General features: G+C 43.5%; 2 protein-coding genes across 2 annotated transcripts; both read left to right on the top strand.

Annotated features, from left to right (window-relative positions):
* Nucleotides 1-218: 218 nt before the first annotated feature.
* Nucleotides 219-2,577, top strand: LOC138879159 (uncharacterized). Its single transcript, XM_070158750.1, has 6 exons — nucleotides 219-561; nucleotides 656-1,110; nucleotides 1,202-1,289; nucleotides 1,341-1,657; nucleotides 1,775-2,189; nucleotides 2,285-2,577. The coding sequence occupies exons 1-6, from the start codon at nucleotides 219-221 to the stop codon at nucleotides 2,575-2,577; spliced, it is 1,911 nt and encodes a 636-aa protein (XP_070014851.1).
* Nucleotides 2,578-2,648: 71 nt separating this feature from the next.
* Nucleotides 2,649-3,210, top strand: LOC138879158 (uncharacterized). The gene is made up of 2 exons (XM_070158749.1): nucleotides 2,649-2,675; nucleotides 2,731-3,210. Exons 1-2 carry the CDS (start codon nucleotides 2,649-2,651, stop codon nucleotides 3,208-3,210), a joined length of 507 nt encoding a protein of 168 aa, XP_070014850.1.
* The last annotated feature ends 19,998 nt before the right edge of the window (nucleotides 3,211-23,208 follow it).

Here is a 23,208-nt window from a genome sequence, read left to right as displayed (position 1 = left end):
ACAACATGAGTATAATAGAGTCCCACAGGGTGGATTTCACTACTTTTTAGCTGGAGGGTAGGGCCCGTAGGTGGTGGAAGTCTTATCTTCTCGGTGGAGCAGCAGGTTCTCCTTCTATTACTAGGGATCAGTTTACATGCCTTTTGTTGGATAGGTATATACCACTCTCTTAGAGGAAAGAGTTACGGTTTTAGTTCGAGCAGCTCTAGCAGGGTCAGATGCCAGTGACCGACTATGAGGCGAGATTCTCTGAGTTGTCTTGCCATGAACTTATGATACTTCCCACTGATGCAGAGAGAGTACAAAGGCTTGTTACAGGGTTGTACTCTAGTATCCAAGCCATCATGGCCCGAGAGGTTGAGATAAAGACTTCATACGAGCTAGTTATGGTGATAGCTCGGAGGATTGAGGGTGTCCGTCAGCGGAGCCGAGAGCAGATGTTGGGGGACAAGCGGTTTCGTTATTTTGAAGGGTTCACTGGTGCCCCGTATGGGGGCAGAGGTCAGTTTAGGAGAGGTCAGCCATCCAGGCCCACATATCCAGCACAGCCACCTCCTCGAGGTGCTTGAGTGTGACCTTATTTCAGTGCCATGCCAGTGAGTTCCTACCGCCCTCATTTATTCAGGGTTCCTCTAGTGGGTATTCAGGCCATCAGGGTCAGACTTCAGGTCAGCAGTATACCATACTGAGAGGTTGTTTCAAGTGTGGGGATTTCAGCCATATGCGGAGGTTCTGCCCCAGGCTTCGGGGCAAGGTAGTGCAACAGGGTTCTCAGCCTATGATTACAGCTCTAGTAACCGCACCAGCCGTCCGACCGCCCAGAGGTGGTGGGCAAGTGGTAGGGGCCATCCTAGAGGTGGAGGCCAGTTAGGTGGCGTTCCAGCTAGATTTTATGCTTTCCCAGCCAGACCAGATGCAGTGGCCTCAGATGCCATGATCACAGGCATTATTTCTATCGGCGGTAGGGATGCTTTGGTATTATTTAATCCAGGTTCTACCTATTCATATGTGTCATCTCTATTTGCTCATTTCCTGGATGTTCCTCATGAGTCCTTGGGTACTCCTGTTTATGTATCCACTCCGGTGGGCGATTTTGTTGTTGTGGATCAAGTATATCGGTCTTGCATTATTACATTCTGTAGTTATGAGACTAGAGCGGATCTTTTACTGCTTGATATGACTGACTTTGAGGTCATCCTAGGCATGGACTGGTTTTCTTCATATCATGTTATCCTTGATTGCCATGCCAAGAATGTTACCTTGGCAATGCCAGAATGGCCTAGATTTGGGTGAAGGGTTTGTCTATCAGCACACCTAGTTGGATCATCTCTTTTGTGAAGGATCAACACATGGTCGAGAGGGTTATTTGGCTTATCTAGCTTATGTTCGGGATATTACTGCTAAGACTCCGGTGATTGATTTAGTGCTCGTAGTCTTGGAGTTCTCCAATGTATTTCATTCTGATCTTCCAAGCATGCCACCAGACCGTGATATCAATTTCTGCATTGATTTGTCTCTAGGTACCCAGCATATATCTATCCTATCAAACCGTATGGCTCCGAAAGAGTTGAAGGAGTTGAAGGAACAACTTGAGGAGTTGCTAGCAAAGGGGTTTGTTAGGCTGAGTGTATCGCCCTGGGGTGCACCAATGTTATTTGTAAAGAAGAAACATGGGACTATGCGGATGTACATTGATTACTGCTAGTTGAACAAAGTTACCATCAAGAACAAGTACCCATTGTCGCAGATTTATAATTTTCTTGACCAATCATAGGGTTCAAGGGTGTTCTCCAAGATCGATTTGAGATTGGAGTACCATCAGTTGAAGATTTGGGATTTGGATGTTCCGAAGACTGCTTTCTGGACTAGATATGGCCATTATGAGTTTTTAGTAATGTCATTCGGTTTGACTAATGCCCCGATGACATTTATGGATCTGATGAACAGGGTATTCAGGTCGTACACTGATTTGTTTTTCATTGTCTTCATTGATGACATCTTGATCTACTCACGTAGCATAGAGGATCAAGAGCAGCATTTGAGAGTTGTGCTTCAGACCTTGCGGGAACAGAAGCTATATGCTAAGTTCTCCAAGTGTGGGTTTTGGCTAGATTCTGTAGCATTCTTAGGGCATGTTGTATCAAGCGAGGGTATTAAGGTGGATCCTAAGAAGATCGAGGCAGTGCAGAGTTGGCCTCGTCCTACCACAGCGACTGAGATCAGGACTTCTTGAGGTTAGCAGGTTATTATCATTGGTTTTTGGAGGGTTTCTCATCCATTATAGCATCTTTGACTAGATTGACCCAGAAGGGTGCTCCATTCCGTTGGTCAAATGATTGTGAGCTGAGCTTTCAGAAGCTCAAGACAGCTTTGACTATGGCACCAGCCCTAGTGTTGCCTTCTGGTTCGGTGATGTGTACGGTGTATTGCGATGCTTCACACGTTGGTTTGGGTTCTGTATTGATGCAGGAGGGGCGAGTTATTGCATATGCTTCACGTCAGTTGAAGCCCCATGAGAAAAATTACCATGTGCATGATTTGGAGTTAGCCTCAATTGTTCATGCTCTTAAGATCTAGAGGCATTATCTTTACGGGGTGTCCTATGAGGTTTACACTGATCATCGCAGCTTGGAGCATTTGTTTAAGCAATGGGATCTCAATTTGAGGCAGCGCAGGTAGCTTGAGTTACTGAAGGATTATGATATTACCATTCTTTATCATCCGTGAAAGGTAAATGTAGTTGTGGATACCTTGAGCAGAAAGGCGGAGAGTATGGGTAGCTTGGCATTCATTTCAGCAGAGGAGAGAGCACTAGCTTTGGACATTCAGTCCATGGATAAAAAACTTGTGAGGTTGTATATTTTAGAGCCAAGCCGAGTTCTTTCATGCGTCGTTGAATTAGAGGAGATCAAGGCCCGACAGTTTGATGATCCACACTTGTTTTTTCTCAGAGAGATGATACTACAGGGTGGTGCCAAGGAGGTTACTATCGGTGAGGATGGTGTTCTGCGACTCCAGGGTCACCTATGTGTTCCTAATGTCGATGGCTTGAGGGAGCGAATTCTAGAGGAGGCGCACAGTTCTCGGTATTTTATTTATTCAGGTGCTACGAAGATGTATCGCGACCTGAGACACCATTATTGGTGGTGGCAGATGAAGAAGGACATAGTTGAGTATGTTGCGAGGTGTCTAAAATTGCTAGCAGGTTAAGTATGAGCACCAGAGTCTAGGTGGCCTACTCCAGCAGATAACTATACATGAGTAGAAATGGAAGCACATTACTATAGACTTCGTAGTTGGGTTGTCGCGGACCTTGCAGAAGTTTGATGCAATTTGGGTAATTATCGACAGGTTAACCAAATCGGCACACTTCATTCCGGTTGTGAACACATATATTTTAGAGAGGTTAGCCCAAATTTATATTCAGGAGATAGTTCGGTTGCATGGTGTCATGTTTCCATCATATCAGACAGAGGCCCTCAGTTTACTTCGCATTTCTGGAAAGCAGTACATAGTGAGTTGGGCACCCGGGTAGAGCTCAACACAACCTTTCATCCACAGACCGATGGGCAGTCAGAGAGGATAGTTCAGATCTAGGAGGACACGCTCAGAACGTGTGTGATTGACTTTAGAGGGCAGTGGGATCAATTCTTGCCTTTGGTCGAGTTTGCTTACAACAACAGTTATTAGTCCAGCATCGAGATGGATCCATTTGAGGCTTTATATGGTCGGCAATGTCGTTCTCCCATTGGATGGTTTAAGCCCGATGAGGCTAAGTTATATGGTACTGATTTGGTGAAGGATGCCTTGGAAAAGGTAAAGTTGATTCAGGAGCGACTCCGCATAGCACAGTCCAGACAGAAGAGTTACGCGGATCAAAAGGAGCATGATTTATCATTTATGGTGGGCGAGAAGGTGTAACGACCCAGCCGGTCATTTTAAGAATTAACGCTCCGATCCCCTATAAAATACATTCCCCGTGTTTGTTTTCTGCTATTGTAAATTGTCGGGAAGGTTCGTTTTGAATTTCGGAGTGTTTTGGGACACTTAGTTCCTAAATGAGAGTTTAAGCTTTAGAATTTAGACTATAGTCAGAATAGGGTGAAGACAGCCTCGGAATAGAATTTCATTGGTTCTATTAGCTCTGTTGGGTAATTTTGGGCTTAGGGGTGTGTTCGGATTATGTTTTGAAGTTTCCGGTTCGGTAGTGAGATTTTGATATCAGGGTCAGAATGGAGTTCCGGAAGTCGTAGTAGGTATGTGTGAGCACGTGATTTTTGTTTTACGCGATAATCGCTCCAAAAGAATTAAAAATGTATGTGTCATGCGTAATTTAAACCATGACCCGTTTGTTAGATGGAAAATTACAAAGAAATACGCATTTTTCTTTTGTCCTGATTCGCCACCCTGTTTAATTTTACCTTCTTTTAACATTTTATATGCTTGAAATAAATATGTTAAGTGGTTAATTAATGGTCTAGTTTTATTTAATTAGGGTGTGTATTTAGGAAATTAGAAATAAACAAGAAAGGGGGAAAATTTGTTTTAAAATGAATTTGGGTTACAAAACATTTGAAAACTGAAGCCCAAATGGATGGCCCAATCCACCGGTCCACACAGCCCACTCCCCAGGCATCAAAACGACGTAGTTTAACGCCAAAACTACGTCGTTTCAAGGCCAATCCATCCCAACCATCCAAACCAAGCCGATCCAACGGTCCGAATCTCTCACCCGTAACCCCATTTGCCCGACCCGTTACCCGAACCAACCCTGCCCCTAACACTCGAAACGACACCGTTTCCCTCAAGTGGAAGGATCTTGGCCCTTCGTCATGCCTCATCCAACGGCTGAGGTCCATCCACTCACTCCATATATAAGCTGCCCCTCATACCCCACCCCCTGTCCAAATACCCCTGCCCTTCATCATCCTCACAAAGAACCCCGGAACCCTAGAGCCGCCCCCATCTCCCCTTCACCAGGAACCCGGCGGCATGAACGCCGATGACCTTCCCCTGAAAACCATAGAACCCCCATGCCATCCTGAACCCAATTCTATCAACCCCATGCTTCGAAACACCCCCCAGGTCCTCGAATCTTCATTTGAAGATTCGAGTCAAAACTCGATCTAACCCAACCAACCCCAGTTTCATACCAGACACTCCCCGGACCCTCCTCGTGACCAAACCATACTTGGTTTGGTCCGAATCTAACCAGGGAAACACGAATCCCAGATCTAAGTTTTGAACTCTAGTTTTCCCTGTGCATGTTCCGTGCTTTGTTCAAACCGAGGAGATTAAGGTCTAATGAACCTTAATCGAGGTGTTTCTCATCCGAGAAACACTTCGTTTAAAAGTCCATTCAACCTTAAAGAAGGTCTGTTCAAACACCAGTGGATTTTTCTGATTTTGTTCCTTAAAAAGATTTGAGGTGAGTCTTGTTTTCTTTTCTTTATTTTTGTTTTATTCCGTGTGATTTGTTTTTAAAAGTCTGTTCATATTTGTTTTGATTTTATCAAATTTTGTTTGTCCACTATGCTTAAACCTCTGTGTTTGTCTGAATCCCTCCCCTCCTATTCTGATAAGACATGTGTATTGGTTGTATCCCAAATTTGTACTGACTTACTGATTCCTCAAAGTATAATCCTGCTTAATCAGTATAAGTCGAGTCATGTGTCCCATGCTTTTGAATGTCTGATTTGGCTACGTTTGTGTATGTTAATGCTAATATAGTCGAGTCGACATGTGTCGTCAATTAGTTTCAACTGTCTGAACAAAGTTAAATCGATTTGCTTCTATTGAACATTTGCCTGAATCAATTAAGAGCCAGTTTAGTTCACTTATAGCTGTTGGATTGTTTGTGCTTAGATTCTGAATTGGAAGGCATGTGCACTCGTGCACAGCATGTGCATTGGTGCATCTCATGTGCTTTGTGCACAGCCTGTGGCCTGCATAAAGGTCCTTTGTTTAATTTTAAAAATGGTTTGACAGCATATGCTGTCAACATATTCTACTGCCCATACCCTGCTTTAAGTTTAAAAAGTATTAAACCCTTTAAAAGTAAATCTGCCAGGGAATGTTGATGGGAGTTATATACTTAAATAACTAATTGGGATCTGAAAAGGAAAAAGACACATGGGAGGGGTACGGTGACATTTTGAAAAACAGGCTGTTAAAAGAGATGGTGTTGAGGCTATAAAAGGAGGAGGACCAGACAAAAAAAGGAGATCAGAGGAAGGGAAGAGAAAAACAGATAGACTGTGAGGAATTCTTTGAAAAAGAGAGTTGGAATACACACTAATTAGAGACACACAGATAGAGCACACAGAGATAGGGAGAGATACTAAGAGGGAATATCTTGAAGTTCAAATTTTTGAATCCAAAAACTGGAAAAGAATCTGTCTGATAACTCAGACAAACAAAACCAGAAATTGCTTCCTTTCCTTTTGTTTCTGACTTCAACTAAATCCGGACCTATTCTGTGCAATATTGAGTTCTCACAAAAACTGAGTCTGCTTGTTTATTGTTTGTTCTACTCGAAAGTTTAGTTTAGTTGAGGTTGATCTCACTCCAATTGTTTGAGAGTTGTAGTTGCTACTCTACTGTTTCTTGTTGCTGTTGCTATACTGCCCTGCTGCTACTGTTGGTGCTGTTACTGCTGCTGCATTTGTTCATTGTTACTCTACTAATTGCCCCTTTCTTCAATTGCAAATATCCCCAGGTACACAATCTTTGAACCTTGTATTGTTGAAAGTTTGAAGTTGAAGCAGAAATAAAGAAATGAATACCAGTTTATGTTATAGCATTGGTGTAAAAAGATAGTTCGAATGTTAGTTGGGCCTGTATTTTTACTGCGAACTGCAAATATTCTGTATAAACTAGCATACATTCTGTTTAAGATGAACTGTTAGATAGCATGGCTCAACAGTAATGATAGTATGACATAGACAGCATGCTTTGATTTAGTATACATTCAGTTCAGTATAACACTTGTTTGATTTAGTATGACTGTATAGCATAGAGTCATGGTAGCACTTGTATGCATTTCGCCTAGACCACTGAATTGACAAAACTGTGGTACTGGGTCCGGAATAAATGTATCCCGAACAAACTCCCATACAGTCACATTAAGAGTCTGGCTATGAATGCCAGTTCTCCTGTCAGTTTATTCGTTCCAATGCAGGTTCGATACTGGGTTTCGGTGTAGATTCTTTTGATGATTGTTGAGAAAAACTAATAATCCTTTTTGAGTTCAATTAGTAGTAATTTTCATAATAAAACAGCCGATTTCTTTTATCAATTTCAAATAGTTTAGAGTGTTAAGAATAGAACTTGGAGGTCGTTAAACATAACTCAATATATGTTGTTAGTTTGTTTGCAATCTCACTTAGCGAATTAATAAGCATATTCACCTGTTGAAGACAAAGCATGCGGTGACCCTCGCCTCATGAACAATCAATCAGGTAATCAAACAAGTTTAGGTTCGGCAAACATAATAAGGATTCAGTCCGTATTTGTCCAAACCAGCAAAATTCGGCATCATCCTTTTCTTTAAAGATAAATGTAGTAAAGACGTAGTCATTGTAGGGTACCCTTCTAAAATAATGAGACGAGCCTCGCCGAATAAAAAGGCAAATTGCGGGGCCCTCAATAATTGGTCATAATAAATACTTAGAATTTGGGATGGACTGTTTAGTGAATTCCACTGCCTTCCCCAAAGATAATAACGCGTTAGACTTTTTAGGCGCGACTTAATTAAATTACATTCTTAAATTCGGGTGCGCATTTATGTGACCCAAATTCAAATCTCAACGGAGTCGAAATGTGTTAACAACTACGGGTGCATTGATTGTGACGTGGTTCGAGATGCATTTTCACGACGTTGCAATTCTATAAAAATAAATGATAATAATAAAAGCGGTTTAAACTTAATAAAAGCACGTAAGTCATAACATGTATTTAAATCAGATATTTAGCCATTATAACAATTTAAGCGACCGTGCTAGAACCACGGGATTCGAGGGTGCCTAACACCTTCCCTCGGGTCAACAGAATTCCTTACTTAGAATTTCTGGTTCGCAGACTTCATTTGGAAAAGTCGAAAATCTCCTCGATTTGGGATTCAAGATAAACCGGTGACTTGGGACACCAAAAGCCAAACCTTTCCCAAGTGGCGACTCTGAATTAAATAAATAATCCCATTTCGAATATTGTCACTTAAATTGGAAAAACTCCCTCGCGCATTTAACCCTTCGGGGCGGGCGCGCAAAAAGGAGGTGTGACAGCTCTGGCGACTCTGCTGGGGAGCAAAACCCAGAACCACTGGTTCAGGGTTCAAGAATTCGAGCTTAGAATAATTGTTATATTTGGCTTTATTATCTGATCTTTATTACATATTTTTGCATAACGTGCTAAATGTTGTCTTTTACCGCTTTGATATTATCTGAACTGTGTATAAACTGTGCCGAAACCCTTCTCTCTTCACCTCCGGGGAGAAGCTCGCTGGTCGAGACTCCCTATTCTGTTAGTGTCAATACCCGAAATAAGAAAGAGGACGGATAAGTTACGAAGCCGGACGGCCTTTTGGTTCCCGGTAAGTTGCCCCTCCTCGACTCGAGTTGTCCGCTCGGGTACACAGTCTAGAACAAATACCAAGGTTTAAACCTAGTATAACTCGACTTCATGCCGGATCCCTAGTAGGAACGCTTATTTGCATCATGTTGCATTTGACTTAGGGGGCTCAACACAGGGGTTGGGTCCGTCTAGGACAAGCAACCAGAAATGAAAAGGCCACCCTGCTGCATCTTATTTGTTTTGCGCATTTATTTGCTTCGGTTCCGCATGTTGATCGGTTTCTAAAAAAAATAAAGAAAAATAGCAGCGTAGGGAGATAATTACTTATTTTGGAAAAATAAAACCAATGTCCAAGTAGTGTCGAAACCTCGTCGGAATTTTTCTAAAAAAAAAGAAAAGAATAAAACCAAAAGTTGCCTTTTAGTCTGATTAAAAAAAAACATATAAAAATTGTTTCTTTTCTTTTAAGAAAAAAAGAGGGTATTTATTTCAAAAAAAAATAAAAAAAAATGGAAAACTCATAATTCAAAAATGTGTTGTTTCTTTTGTAATACCCTTTTATAAATTCGGACTAATAGTCCAAATATTGCAAAAAAAAACAAAAAAAAATATTTTTTAGTATTTATCTTTCTCCAAAAACAATAAAAATGCTTATTCTTGATTACTAGGTTTATTTGATTTTCTCTATTCGCGATATGACCGAACTACGCCGGTTTGATTCTCGCACGGGGTGAGATACGTAGGCAACCCTCGGCGGGTCCAACCTCCCGTTTTCAAAAAAGAATCTAGATAATTTTAATTTTTCGAGTCTAATAAAGTTTATCGCCTTAAATAAATGTGCAGGATGAGCACGATACAAAATGAATCGTTTTCAATAATGACCAAGATCCCTTTTGAGTTGCGATTATGGTGGAACGACTTAGGCAAAGAAGGGCAAGGCAAAGTGAGGAAATATCTGAAAAATCTCCCGGATTTACTAGACATTCAGCCTCGGGGTGATATTATCAGATCATTGGTCACTTACTGGGACTCGGCGCACAATGTATTCCATTTTTCAGACTTCGAACTCACCCCGACGCTGGAGGAAATAGCGGGATACATTGGGGGTGATGAAGCTCCGTTAAGGTTCAAGTACTTGATTGCACCTAGAGCCGTCACGGTACACCGATTTTTGGACTTTCTGAAAATACCCCGAACATTTCACCATCCAGATCTTGCCAAAGGCTTCTGCAGTCTCCATCTCATGTATGCTAGATACGGTCATGAGGGTGGGTTCAATAAGCCGGATTTCAAACTATGTAGTAAAGGCAACCGGCAAAAATGGGACGAACACAGGCAATTGGCTTTCATGACGGCTTTCTTAGGTCTTATAGTGTTCCCAAGGAAGGACGGCAACATCGATCTAAGAATAACTGGGGTTGTCAGTACTTTGCTTACCCAAGATAAAAGTACTCTGGCGCCTATGATTATGGCTGACATTTTCCAGGCTCTCACTGTTTGTCGAGCCAGGGGTGACTTCTTCGAAGGATGTAACCTACTGTTGCAAGTATGGATGACCGATCATTTATGTCATCGCTCCTCACTTGTGGGTTATGGTTCGCCAGAGAAAACTTGTATTGGAGAATTCTACACGAGAATCAAAGGGCTCAATTTACCTGAGGGAGTCACATCATGGACCTCATTTCTCCGAACTCTCACTGCCAGCCAAATCCAATGGACGCTCGGATGGTCACCTATCGAGGAAATCATATACATGCCGGCAACCCGGCCTCACTTTCTGTTGATGGGACTGAAAAGTATCCAACCCTATGCACCGTATCGGGTTTTGAGGCAACTTGGGAGGTACCAAGTGATACCGAAAGATGAAGATTTGAGTACCCAAGTGATTGAAATCAGTCCGCACGGTCAGTTCCCTGAAGAAGAAGTTCGCCAAATCTGGAGTGAATGCCAACATCTGACAGCAAACACTTGTGTGATCGATACGGCAAAAGGGGAAGTCGCCCCAGGATATCACGCTTGGTTTAGAGGTAGCCTGTCTTACGAAAGACCGGCTAAGAGGCCGCATCTCAAAGATTTCGTAGAATCATCCCAAGGGCAATGGAACTGGTTAGCAAAAGAGAAGGGTTATCGAGCAGAGATTGGCGATTTGAAGCTACAAATAGATAGTTTGAAATTCGATAACAGCGTACAAATCGCGGCGGATCGAAGCGAAAAGAATAGGTTGATCCAAGAGAATGAAGAACTTAAGGCCCAAGTCCAAAAATTGAGATTGTCTCTTGATGAGCAACCCAGAAGTCAATCAGACCAGCGGTTGATAAAGGGTTTGAAAAGAGAGATCACGGAATGGCGAGACAGGTTAGAAGAATCCGAAAAGGTCATGACAGAATTCAAGGCACGGTGGGAAACAAGAGTAGATAAGCATCGCCGATGTTTGAACCAATTGAAACGTGATCACGAGAAGGCTGTTTCCAAAATAAAAAGGGAGATGGCTACACTTGAGTTTAAAGCAGTTAAGCAGGCCAGGGATTTCCAAATGGAGAGTAGATACTGTTACGACTTGTTGGCCCAAATGAAGGAAGAAGTGCGGCAGTTGAGGGATCAGCACATACAGGACTCACAGGTATTCAAGACGAGCAGTGATCAGATAAGGCACCTACTCATAGAGAAGAAGCAAACCAGAGATAGGATCAAGGCCATTGCCCATGCCATCACCAGACGATGTCTACGATGTGAGAACATGTCCAGCGCTACCGTCCTCTCGGCAGTAATGGGTTATGTCAAGCAGACTATGCACGAGCTGGAGCAACTTGAGAGGGATCTCACGCCTAGGACCGCGGCGAGGCCGAACGATGCCCCGCGGAAACCAATTTTTAAAACCATAATGCATTCATAGGTCAAATCTGTATTTTAGCATCTTCTGCCTGTTTTTTTCATCAAGGTGATTTTCAGTCTATTTTGAGTCTAGGTTCATTTTCCAAGTTTGCTTTTTCTTTTGCAGAATGTAGCTTGTAATAGAACATTTCAACAATGAAGAGGTTGTTTCTTTTACGTCCATTTGTGTTTTTCGAACTACGTAATGATCTGATTCACGTAGGCATCGTGATACGTAGGCAATCCTCATCGGATCCGGTCGCATTTCTTTTACTACAAAAAAAATAAAATATATATATATATATATATAATAAATAAAATAAAAGGAAAACAAAAAAGAAAAGAAAAGAAAAAAAGGGGGAAAAACTAATAAGAGAAAAATGCCGGAATGACGCATGCTCTCGTAGCAAACATATAGTAATCCACTTAACTGTATAGGTGCATCATGCCCAACGTGAGATTAACTATCTATTATTTGCTGCAGAATTAACCGTGCGTTTGTCATTGAGCATTTTTCCCCAGGGTTTTTGAAAAGACGGTTGGTTTGGTGATAGTCTGGCCTCGCACTCATACTTCATGAGGTCAAGGAGAGGTGTTCAACTACCTATTGTTAGGACCAGAAGCAGTACTCACACTTACTTCACCAGGTCAAAAGGAAGTGTGGAAATGTCTTCGGAAATTCCATTGCAAACAGTCCCCGTCTCTGAGGAGAGCTCAATCTCAGCCGTCCTCACACCTGAATCCGCAACTGCGGAGGAAAATAGGATCCTACGGCTCCGCATGTTGGAAATGCTGGATGACTGGAACAATGGGAAAGAGCCGCCAAGTGTCGTCCCCGGATTCCCTGAACTATTCTCCAGGTCAAGTGGGACTTCTAATGTTCCCATAAATTACCCTGCTACCCCATTTGGGTACCCAGCCACCTCCGCCTTCTCTGCAGGATCACCTTCTGAGCCTCATCCCCGAATGTCGGCCAATGATGCAAGCATGAACATCTTTACTGCATCGCCTTGCCCAGCTACGGCACAGCCTGCCACGTACAAGCCAAGCCTTGACTCATCCTCTTTTACATTCCAAGCACCGTCATTCTCAATGGAACCAACTAGGTTCGCTACCAGTACTAATCCTCTACCGCCTCAGTGCGAGCTTGTACCAGGGCAGGATCAGAACCCCAGAATTGTAGAACAAAATGAGATGGCCAAAAGGATGAGAAGCCTTGAGCAAAGTCTGAAGAATATGCAAGGATTGAGCGGGCAAAAGAGCGTCTCTTACGCCGACCTATGCATGTTTCCTCACGTACACCTGCCAACGGGTTTCAAGACCCCCAAGTTTGAGAAGTACGATGGGCACGGTGACCCCATTGCACATCTTAAGAAATACTGCAACCAATTGCGGGGAGCCGGCGGAAAAGAAGAACTGCTAATGGCATACTTTGGGGAAAGTTTAGTAGGGATAGCTTCGGAATGGTATATGGATCAGGAAATGTCCCGATGGCATATATGGGATGATCTCGCCAGAGATTTTGTAAAACAATTCCAGTATAACATCGACATTGCGCCAGACCGAAACTCTCTTTCAAATTTGAAGAAGAAGCCTTCGGAAAGCTTTAGAGAGTATGCTATTAAGTGGCGTGAACAGGCATCGAGAGTGAAGCCTCCCATGGATGAAGTGGAAATGGTCACTACCTTTCTCCAGGCTCAAGAGTCTGACTATTTCCAGAACATGATGTCGGCCATGGGTAAGCCATTCGCGGAAGCGATCAAGATTGGAGAGATGGTGGAAAATGGGTTGAAAACGGGAAGGATTTTGAGTCAAGCAGCCATAAGGGCAACCTCCCAGGCCGTCCAAAGCGGGTCTGGAGGAACAACAAGGGGGAAGAAGAAAGAAGAAACGACTATGGCAGCCTCTGAAGCAAGGGAGTATCGTCATCCCAGGCCCCATTTTCCGGAAAGAGCCCCACAACACTATTACCCCCATTCAAATTCGGCATATGCTCATCAACCTTATATGGTCATGAATGCCCAACCTTATAACCATCCACCACAACAAGCCAACCGAGGCCCAGCTCCACCTCCCAGAAATCAGCCTCCTTACCGCAACCACTATAACCCACAACCCCCGCAGAATAACTACCGCCCCCAAGAGCCACCTCGACGGCGGACTTTCACACCCATCGGTGAGCCATACTCAACTTTGTTCCCAAAGTTGGTCCAGTTGGGTTTCTTGCAACCCATCCCTCAAACAAGGCAAAACCCGACATCTCCTTCTTACAAAGCCGGAGTCAGATGCGCCTATCATTCAGGGGCCGAGGGACATGATACAAACGACTGCTGGTCATTGAAAAGAGTGGTCGAAAATTTGATAGAGCAGGGGAAAATAGTGCTAAGGGACGAGGAGATCCCGAATGTAACAAACAATCCACTGCCCGCTCACAATAATGGGCCGCTGATCGGCATGATTTGTGAAGACAAAGAGTTCGACCCTGCTTTGAAAGCCATAATTGCCATTGTCGACACGGGGAAGAGGCCTGAAATAGACCAAAAATCAGAAAAGGGGGAGGAGGCCAAGGTTGCAGAGAGCAAGTCTGAAAAGAAGGTGGAAACGAAAGTGGTACCAGCAAAGGGCGGAGTTCTTTACGTACCGCGAGGTCAAGCTGAGAAGACGCAGAAATCCGGGATCAAAAAGACAAAACCTATGTACGTGCCAAAAGGGGCCTATGTGGTCCGGGGGACGATTCAACCACCTCGGCTGAATGAGCCAGTGGTTATCGGACGCGTGCCACAAAAGCCAATGACCAACCCGACCACAGTGCCGTGGAATTATCAAAAGACCTTGGTGATGTACAAAGGAAAAGAGGTCGTGGGAGAACTTCCAGAAAATACTTTCATTAGAGGGTACTCAAATACCCAAGAACTGAACAACGCCACACAAAGGCGCTTTCCTCCAAAGAAGCCTGTGAGTGTTGAAGAGGCGGAAGTGTTCTTCCAACAAATGAAGATGCCGGATTACGAAGTGATAGATCAGTTGCGCAAGCACCCTGAGCAGGTGTCCATGCTATCATTATTGACAAGGTCGGCCGAGCATCAAAAGATCTTACTGAAGACCCTGAATGAGGCATATGTGCCGGTTGAAACCTCGGTGGAGCAATTAGAGCGGATGACAGAAAGATTCTTCGCCGTCAACCAAATCTCCTTCAGCAAGAACGATCTACCCCCGGAAGGAGCAGCACACAACAAGGCATTGCATTTAACAGTCAAATGTGAGGACTACTATGTCAAGCGGGTAATGCTGGATGGGGGATCAGGTGTTGACATTTGCCCGCTCTCCACGCTGCAAAGAATGGAAATTGAGATCGGAAGAATCCGACCCAACAACGTCTGCATAAGAGCTTTCGACGGCATCAAGAGAGATACCATGGGAGAAATAGACCTGCTGCTGGTCATAGGACCAGTCGAATTTCGAGTAACCTTCCAAGTGATCGACATGGACACATCCTACAATTTCCTCCTTGGCAGACCTTGGATCCATGCGGCAGGAGCCGTGCCTTCCACTCTTCACCAGATGGTGAAGTTCGAGTACGAAGACCAAGAGATCGTGGTCCATGGGGAAGACGAACATGCCATTTATCGGGACCCATCCATCCCGTATCTTGAACCGAGAGAAGGGAGCGAACATACGGTCTATCAAGCTTTCGAGGTGGTACTGGCAGAGCAGCACGAAGAGGGAGTACCTTGCCCCCAGCCTTTCTTGTCTAACGCTTCGGTCATGGTGGCCAAAGAGATGATCCGGCACGGATTTAGGCCAGGGAAGGGACTTGGACGAACCCTTCAGGGAATAACAGAACCCATTACTTTACCAGTCATCAAGAAACCTTTTGGACTAGGTTTCAAACCTACTCCAGCAGACGAAAAATGGGCAAAGAAAAGGAGAAATGAGGGCTGGAAGTTGCCTCAACCACTGCCGGATTTATATGCGACTTTCGTCAGGCCAAGGTACGCTGAAGAAGAAGATGATGAGGTCTTCACAGCTGAGGAAATCGAGGAAATATGTGGGGCGATGAGAGAAATGCTCTACGAGGTCCACATGGTTCAACCAGGTGAAGGCACAAGCACTGCTGAGATGCTGTACATGGGACCGAACGCCCAACTTCAAAACTGGGAGGCCACGCCATTCCCGACTAGACGGAAGTCCGGGTAGACCTGCCCTGCCACCTTTCCTGTATCACAAGTTATCCCCGGGACATAACTTGAACGTTTTCTTCTTTTCGATTGTTGTTTGAATTCCTAGTTGTAAACATTGTTGTCTTCCAACTTTCCAAAAGAAATATACAAAAATACAAAAAAAAAAGAATCATCATTGCTTTCCTATTCTTTCTTTTGTTCTGATTTTTATTACTTTTCCTCTTATCTTCCTTTTCAGTCCTAATAATGCGGCTTTAAATATGACATGCTTGCGGACTTCACGCCCAGATCACAATGAGCTATTTAACTGTGAATTAATGAACCCAGAACCAGAATATGATGCGGAAGAGGCTTTTAGGGAGATAAACCGAGAGTTGGAATATTTTGAGAATAAACCCAAGCCGAATCTGAATGACACTGAACCGGTAAATTTAGGAACCCCGGAAGAAATCCGGGAGACCAAGATAAGCATTCACACGGACAAGAAAACGAGAGAGGCGATAATTCAACTTCTTTTTGAATTCAAAGACGTGTTTGCTTGGTCATATGATGACATGCCGGGACTAGGTGTCGATCTAGTGGTTCACAAATTGCCGATTCATCCTGATTGTCCTCCAGTTCAACAAAAGCAACGAAAGTTCAAAACCGAGGTCAGTGACAAAATTAAAGAGGAGATCACCAAGCAACTGAAAACAGGAGTGATCCGGGTAGTCCAATACACAACATGGTTGGCGAATGTGGTTCCAGTACCGAAAAAGGACGGGAAAACTCGGGTATGTGTAGATTACCGAGATTTGAACAGAGCAAGTCCTAAAGATAATTTCCCGCTGCCTAACATCCACATCCTCGTTGATAACTGCGCCAAACACGAGATACAGTCCTTCGTAGATTGTTACGCTGGATATCATCAGGTGCTGATGGATGAAGAGGACGCCGAGAAAACCGCTTTCACCACGCCTTGGGGCACCTACTGTTATCGGGTCATGCCATTTGGTCTAAAGAATGCTGGGGCTACTTACATGAGGGCCATGACTGCCATTTTCCATGACATGATGCACCAGGAAATAGAGGTGTACGTGGACGATGTGATAGTCAAATCCAGGACGCAGGATAATCACATCCAAGACTTGAGGAAATTCTTCGAGAGGCTAAGGAAGTATGACTTGAAGCTAAATCCAGCCAAATGCGCTTTCGGAGTTCCGTCGGGCAAACTTTTGGGTTTCATCGTAAGCAGGAGAGGTATCGAGCTAGATCCAACTAAGATAAAATCCATCAGAGATTTGCCTCCTCCAAGAACAAAGAAAGACGTGATGAGTCTGTTGGGCAGGTTGAACTACATCAGTCGGTTTATTGCCCAGCTGACAAGCACGTGTGAACCCATATTCAAGCTGTTAAGGAAAGATGCGGCGATTAAGTGGACAACAGAGTGTCAAGAAGCCTTTGATAAAGTCAAAGAATACCTTTCGAATCCCCCAGTCTTGGTCCCTCCAGAACCAGGGAGGCCACTTTTCTTGTATCTGACAGTCTTGGAGAACTCTTTCGGTTGCGTCCTCGGACAACACGACGTAACCGGAAAGAAGGAGCAAGCAATCTACTACTTAAGCAAGAAATTCACCGGTTACGAGGCCAAATACACTCTGCTGGAAAGGACATGCTGCGCTCTCACATGGGTTGCACAAAAGCTGAGACATTATCTCCAAGCCCACACTACATTCCTCATAAGCAGGTTGGATCCTTTGAAGTATATATTTCAGAAGCCAATGCCTACTGGGAGACTGGCTAAATGGCAAATCTTGCTTACGGAATTCGACATAGTTTATGTCACTCGCACGGCAATGAAAGCCCAGGCGTTAGCAGATCATTTGGCCGAAAATCCGGTCGATGAGGAATACCAGCCATTGGATACCTACTTCCCAGATGAAGAAGTAAACACCGCAGAAGTGATCTCGGAGGAAGCTCATGTTTGGAAGATGTTCTTTGACGGAGCCGTGAACGCGAAGGGGGTAGGGATTGGGGCAATTTTGATCTCGCCTTCCGGTCAGCATTATCCCGCCACAGCTAGACTGCGTTTCTTTTGCACAAACAATACAACTGAGTATGAAGCCTGCATTATGGTCATGCATATGGCAATCGATCAGGATGTCGAAGACTTACTGATTATGGGAGATTCTGACCTGATCATCCGACAAGTTCAAGGTGAATGGGAAACTCGGGATGTCAAACTTATCCCATACCGACAACATGTGGAGGACCTCAGCAAGCGCTTTACCTCAATAGAATTCAGGTATATTCCGAGGTGTCACAATGAACTGGCAGATGCACTTGCTACTCTGGCTTCTATGCTACCCTACCCGGGCGACGCCCACGTCGATCCTTTGGAAATCCAAATCAAGGAAAGACACGGTTACTGCAGTGTAATCGAGGCGGGATCAAATACGCAGCCTTGGTACCATGACATCAAGAAATTCCTGAAGACACAAGAATACCCCGAGCACGCAACTGGAGATCAAAAGAGGACCATTAGGCGACATGCAAGTGGTTTCTTTTTGAGCGGTGAATTGTTATATAAGAGGACTCCGGACCTCAATCTCCTAAGATGTGTCGATATCGAGGAAGCGAGAAAGATCATGCACGAAGTACACGCAGGTGTGTGCGGACCTCACATGAACGGGTATGTCTTAGCGAAGAAGATCCTTAGAGCAGGTTATTACTGGATGACCATGGAAAAGGATTGCTTTAGTTTCGTTCGGAAGTGTCATCAGTGTCAGGTGCACGGTGATTTGATTCATGCACCTCCCACGGAATTGCATCCCATGTCCGCACCATGGCCATTTGTCGCTTGGGGCATGGACGTCATTGGACCAATTGAACCAAAGGCCTCGAACGGACACAGGTTTATACTAGTGGCCATAGACTACTTTACGAAATGGGTAGAGGCTGTCACTCTCAAGTCGGTCACCAAGAAAGCTGTGGTGGATTTTGTACACTCAAATCTTATCTGTCGCTTCGGTATTCCTGCGACTATCATTACAGATAATGCAGCAAACTTGAACAGTCACTTGATGGGAGATGTGTGCGAGCAATTCAAGATAACACACAGGAATTCCACTCCTTATCGGCCAAAAGCCAATGGTGCTGTGGAAGCTGCAAATAAAAACATCAAGAAGATTTTGAGGAAAACAATACAAAGTTCCCGACAGTGGCATGAGCAGTTACCTTTTGCATTATTGGGGTACCGCACTACGGTACGCACATCGGTGGGAGCGACTCCTTATCTTTTGGTTTATGGGACCGAGGCCGTAATACCGGCAGAGGTAGAGATTCCTTCACTTCGAATCATTGTCGAAGCAGAAATCGAGGACAGCGAGTGGGTTAAGACTCGACTGGAGCAATTGACGTTGATTGATGAAAAGCGGATGGCTGCAGTTTGTCACGGACAGTTATACCAACGAAGGATGGCCCGTGCTTACAACAAGAAAGTCCGACCTCGGAATTTCGAAGTAGGACAATTGGTACTGAGGCGTATTCTGCCGCATCATGAAGAAGCAAAAGGAAAGTTTGCCCCAAATTGGAAAGGCCCATACATCGTAAGGAAAATATTGCCAAGAGGAGCATTGTATTTAGGTGATATCGAAGGAAAATGACCCTGACACAGCGGTGAATGCAGATGCAGTCAAGAGATACTACGTCTAGATCATACTCCAAGCAGTCCTGACACATTTGAGAATGGCGAAGGTTTTATCCCCCACTACTCCCAAACACTACCCAATCCTCTCTACAAAAAAAAAGAAAAAAAATTGATTGAGGCCTGAACTACGTTTGACTTGATTCCGAAAGGATACGTAGGCAGCCTCTCCTTGAGGTTCAGTCACACCAACAATAAAATCCCATTCACCCTGAAATTAAAACTGGGGCACGTCGAGCAGTTTAGGAGTTAGTATCATCTACCTCTCTTTACCAAGCACAAGCCTTCAAATCAATTACCAAATATGATGGGGAACCAATAAGCGTCACAAATAGAGACCAGCACACTCTGAATCGAGAGAGATAAAATGAGAGAGTCTCGGCGGTGAAAACCTTCAGGCACCACGAGGCGACGGGAGTAGAGAAACCAAAATGAGAGAGCTTGCTTAGTAAAAACTCGCAAAGAGTGCTATCAAGCGATGACAGGAAGAGAAATGAGAGAGGTTAGCCAGCGAAAACCCGCAAAGGGCGCTGTTGGCCGAAAAAGATTGACGCCACCCCAAGAAAGTTTTGGCAGAGTGCCACCAGTTTGGAATCACAGATCCGTTCTGGTTCAGGAAAACGCAAGCTCTTAGAAGATCGGACGTCCAGTCCAAAAAGCATGTCATGTCATTTAAAGCCAGCGTTATCTTCCTCAGATAAGTCTTTCTCGTCCCGAAAAGGGTATTCCTTTTCTGATTTGTTTTCCCCTTCCTTTGTTTCTTTTCGAATCCCTTTTGCATTTTAACCCCGAGTTCAGGACACACCGAAAAGGACAGGTGGCATGGTTTGTTTGCACGGAATCCCGTCTCAGGTGGCATGGTTTGTTTGCATGGTATGATTGCCCAGGCATGATGAATCATGACGTTTGATGGTGTTTCAGAGAAAAGAGGAAAGAGAGAAATCTTGAAATCTTCCCCAGCAAGTCCGCCTTCGGACAAATCCCCACAGAATCTCCCCCTGTACAAATCCCCACAGAGTCTTTCCTTTTATACAAACTCCCACAGAGCTTCCCCAATAAAAAAAAAAATGGAATCTCCCCAGCACGCCCCAGCGAGTTCTTTTGTAAATATTCCCCAACAAGCTTACCCCAACAAATCCTAGAAATCCCGCTTTGAAATAAATCCCCAGCATGCCCCATTGTACAAAATCCACACAAAGAATCCACTTTGTAAATATTCCTCACAGAGTCTCCTTTTTGTACAAATTCCCACAAAACACCCCCAATAAAATCCCCGTTGAGAACCTCCAATCAAAACGGGACAAAAAGAAAAAAAGAGGCCTTACGAGGCAAGTCATCACAGAATCTGGAAATACAAGCCTGAGTAGTCTAAAGATTTCGCCATTCGAATCAAATCAATGGCGGAATTTCGCAACAGAAATAAAGACGCAAGAAAGCAATTGGGAACGATCAAGGTCACCAAACCGACCGTCATTTCCAAACTAACAAATGATTCTTTGTTTGAAAGTTTGAAACAGGTCCGATCCAAGATAACCGTGCAAGAAGCAGGTGTCGCCCAAAGAAGAAGGTGCACGGGTACAGGAAGTACTTCGGCAATGATGAATTCACATTAGGGTTTTAAACCCTAAACTGAATTTTCCTTTCAGCCAGCATTAGAGTTTTAAACTCTAAACTGAGCTTTTCCATGCAATCAGCATTAGGGTTTTAAACCCTAAACTGAATTTTCCTTTCAGCCAGCATTAGAGTTTTAAACTTTAAACTGAGCTTTTCCATGCAATCAGCATTAGGGTTTTAAACCCTAAACTGAATTTTCCTTTCAGCCAGCATTAGAGTTTTAAACTCTAAACTGAGCTTTTCCATGCAATCAGCATTAGGGTTTTAAACCCTAAACTGAATTTTCTTTTCAGCCAGCATTAGAGTTTTAAACTCTAAACTGAGCTTTTCCATGCAATCAGCATTAGGGTTTTAAACCCTAAACTGAATTTTCCTTTCAGCCAGCATTAGAGTTTTAAACTCTAAACTGAGCTTTTCCATGCAATCAGCATTAGGGTTTTAAACCCTAAACTGAATTTTCCTTTCAGCCAGCATTAGAGTTTTAAACTCTAAACTGAGCTTTTCCATACAATCAGCATTAGGGTTTTAAACCCTAAACTGAATTTTCCTTTCAGCCAGCATTAGAGTTTTAAACTCTAAACTGAGCTTTTCCATGCAATCAGCATTAGGGTTTTAAACCCTAAACTGAATTTTCCTTTCAGCCAGCATTAGAGTTTTAAACTCTAAACTGAGCTTTTCCATGCAATCAGCATTAGGGTTTTAAACCCTAAACTGAATTTTCCTTTCAGCCAGCATTAGAGTTTTAAACTTTAAACTGAGCTTTTCCATGCAATCAGCATTAGGGTTTTAAACCCTAAACTGAATTTTCCTTTCAGCCAGCATTAGAGTTTTAAACTCTAAACTGAGCTTTTCCATGCAATCAGCATTAGGGTTTTAAACCCTAAACTGAATTTTCCTTTCAGCCAGCATTAGAGTTTTAAACTCTAAACTGAGCTTTTCCATGCAATCAACATTAGGGTTTTAAACCCTAAACTGAATTTTCCTTTCAGCCAGCATTAGGGTTTTAAACCCTAAACTGAATTTTCCTTTTAGTCAGCGTTAGGGTTTTAAACCCTAAACTGAATTTTCCTTTTAGTCAGCGTTAGGGTTTTAAACCCTAAACTGAATTTTCCTTTTAGTCAGCATTAGGGTTTTAAACCCTAAACTGAACTTTTTCTTCCAGCCAGCATTAGGGTTTTGAACCCTAAACTGAATTCTTCCTTTGTTCGGCATTAGGGTTTTAAACCCCAAACCAAACCTCTCCCCAGCTAGCCGGTGTTAGGGCTCCAACCCTAAACTGAGCATGCATATCCTCTTTCATCAATTTTATGAATTTCCTGGTGAATAATTAACGAAATTTTCCTAGTGAAACTGGGGCAGAAATTTCGTTCGTTTGTTTGTTTTTTCCCGCAGGTCTAACCTCGAGCCACACGGATCGAAATGACCTACGAGATGAGTCTCAACTCAGAATCAAAGAAGAAAAAGACAAAAGAAGACATTCCGAGATATCAGAGTGAATGGAGAGCGGATTGACTCCAACGTTTAATTAAAGGCCTGAACCTTGCCAATCGCGTCTCACTCAGTATCCCAGAGGTTACACAAGTCGCCGCAACTCGCAAGCATCAAGATTCAGATCAGAGTCTACAAGCAGAATCAGCTAAGACCCAAGATCAAGTCGTAAAAGAATCATAGATAGGAATCTTGTAACTAGCAATTGACATACATATAAGTAGTTAGTGCAGTTTCTAATTTTCGTTTGGTTGTAATAAGGCGGTCAGTGACGTAGCAGTGACAACAGCAACAGCAGTAGCAGCAAGCATTGCAATCCCATAGTAGTCCCAGCTACCAAAACTTCTCGAACTACATTGACCTGATTCCTGTTTAGCCCAGGATATGTAGGAAATCTTTGAAGCAAGATTCGGTCAGATCTTTCAAAAAAAACATGCTTCATACGGAGTAGTCCATAGGCAAAAATCGCTCATACACGCTCACTTTATCTTTGCACGAAAACTCTTCGTGTTTCCGAACAAAGAGGGGCAGTTGTGAGCACGTGATTTTTGTTTTACGCGACAATCGCTCCAAAAGAATTAAAAATGTATGTGTCATGCGTAATTTAAACCATGACCCGTTCGTTAGATGGAAAATTACAAAGAAATACGCATTTTTCTTTTGTCCTGATTCGCCACCCTGTTTAATTTTACCTTCTTTTAACATTTTATATGCTTGAAATAAATATGTTAAGTGGTTAATTAATGGTCTAGTTTTATTTAATTAGGGTGTGTATTTAGGAAATTAGAAATAAACAAG

Source organism: Nicotiana sylvestris, chromosome 10, assembly GCF_000393655.2.
Source record: "Nicotiana sylvestris chromosome 10, ASM39365v2, whole genome shotgun sequence".
Lineage (NCBI taxonomy): Eukaryota > Viridiplantae > Streptophyta > Magnoliopsida > Solanales > Solanaceae > Nicotiana > Nicotiana sylvestris.
Note: the sequence above shows the minus strand (reverse complement) of the source record. Positions and strands in the feature narration are given on the sequence as shown.

What these genes read in the sequence shown, in the direction of transcription:
- LOC138879159 (XM_070158750.1), top strand. Translation starts at nt 219, where the DNA reads ATGCCAGTGACCGACTATGAGGCGAGATTCTCTGAGTTGTCTTGCCAT. An exon ending in CCAGAATGGCCTAGATTTGG is followed by an intron (nt 1,290 to 1,340) that starts GTGAAGGGTTTG and finishes TCTTTTGTGAAG; the next exon opens with GATCAACACATGGTCGAGAG. An exon ending in GAAGATCGAGGCAGTGCAGA is followed by an intron (nt 2,190 to 2,284) that starts GTTGGCCTCGTC and finishes CATCCATTATAG; the next exon opens with CATCTTTGACTAGATTGACC.
- LOC138879158 (XM_070158749.1), top strand. Translation starts at nt 2,649, where the DNA reads ATGGGATCTCAATTTGAGGCAGCGCAG. An exon ending in CTCAATTTGAGGCAGCGCAG is followed by an intron (nt 2,676 to 2,730) that starts GTAGCTTGAGTT and finishes CATCCGTGAAAG; the next exon opens with GTAAATGTAGTTGTGGATAC.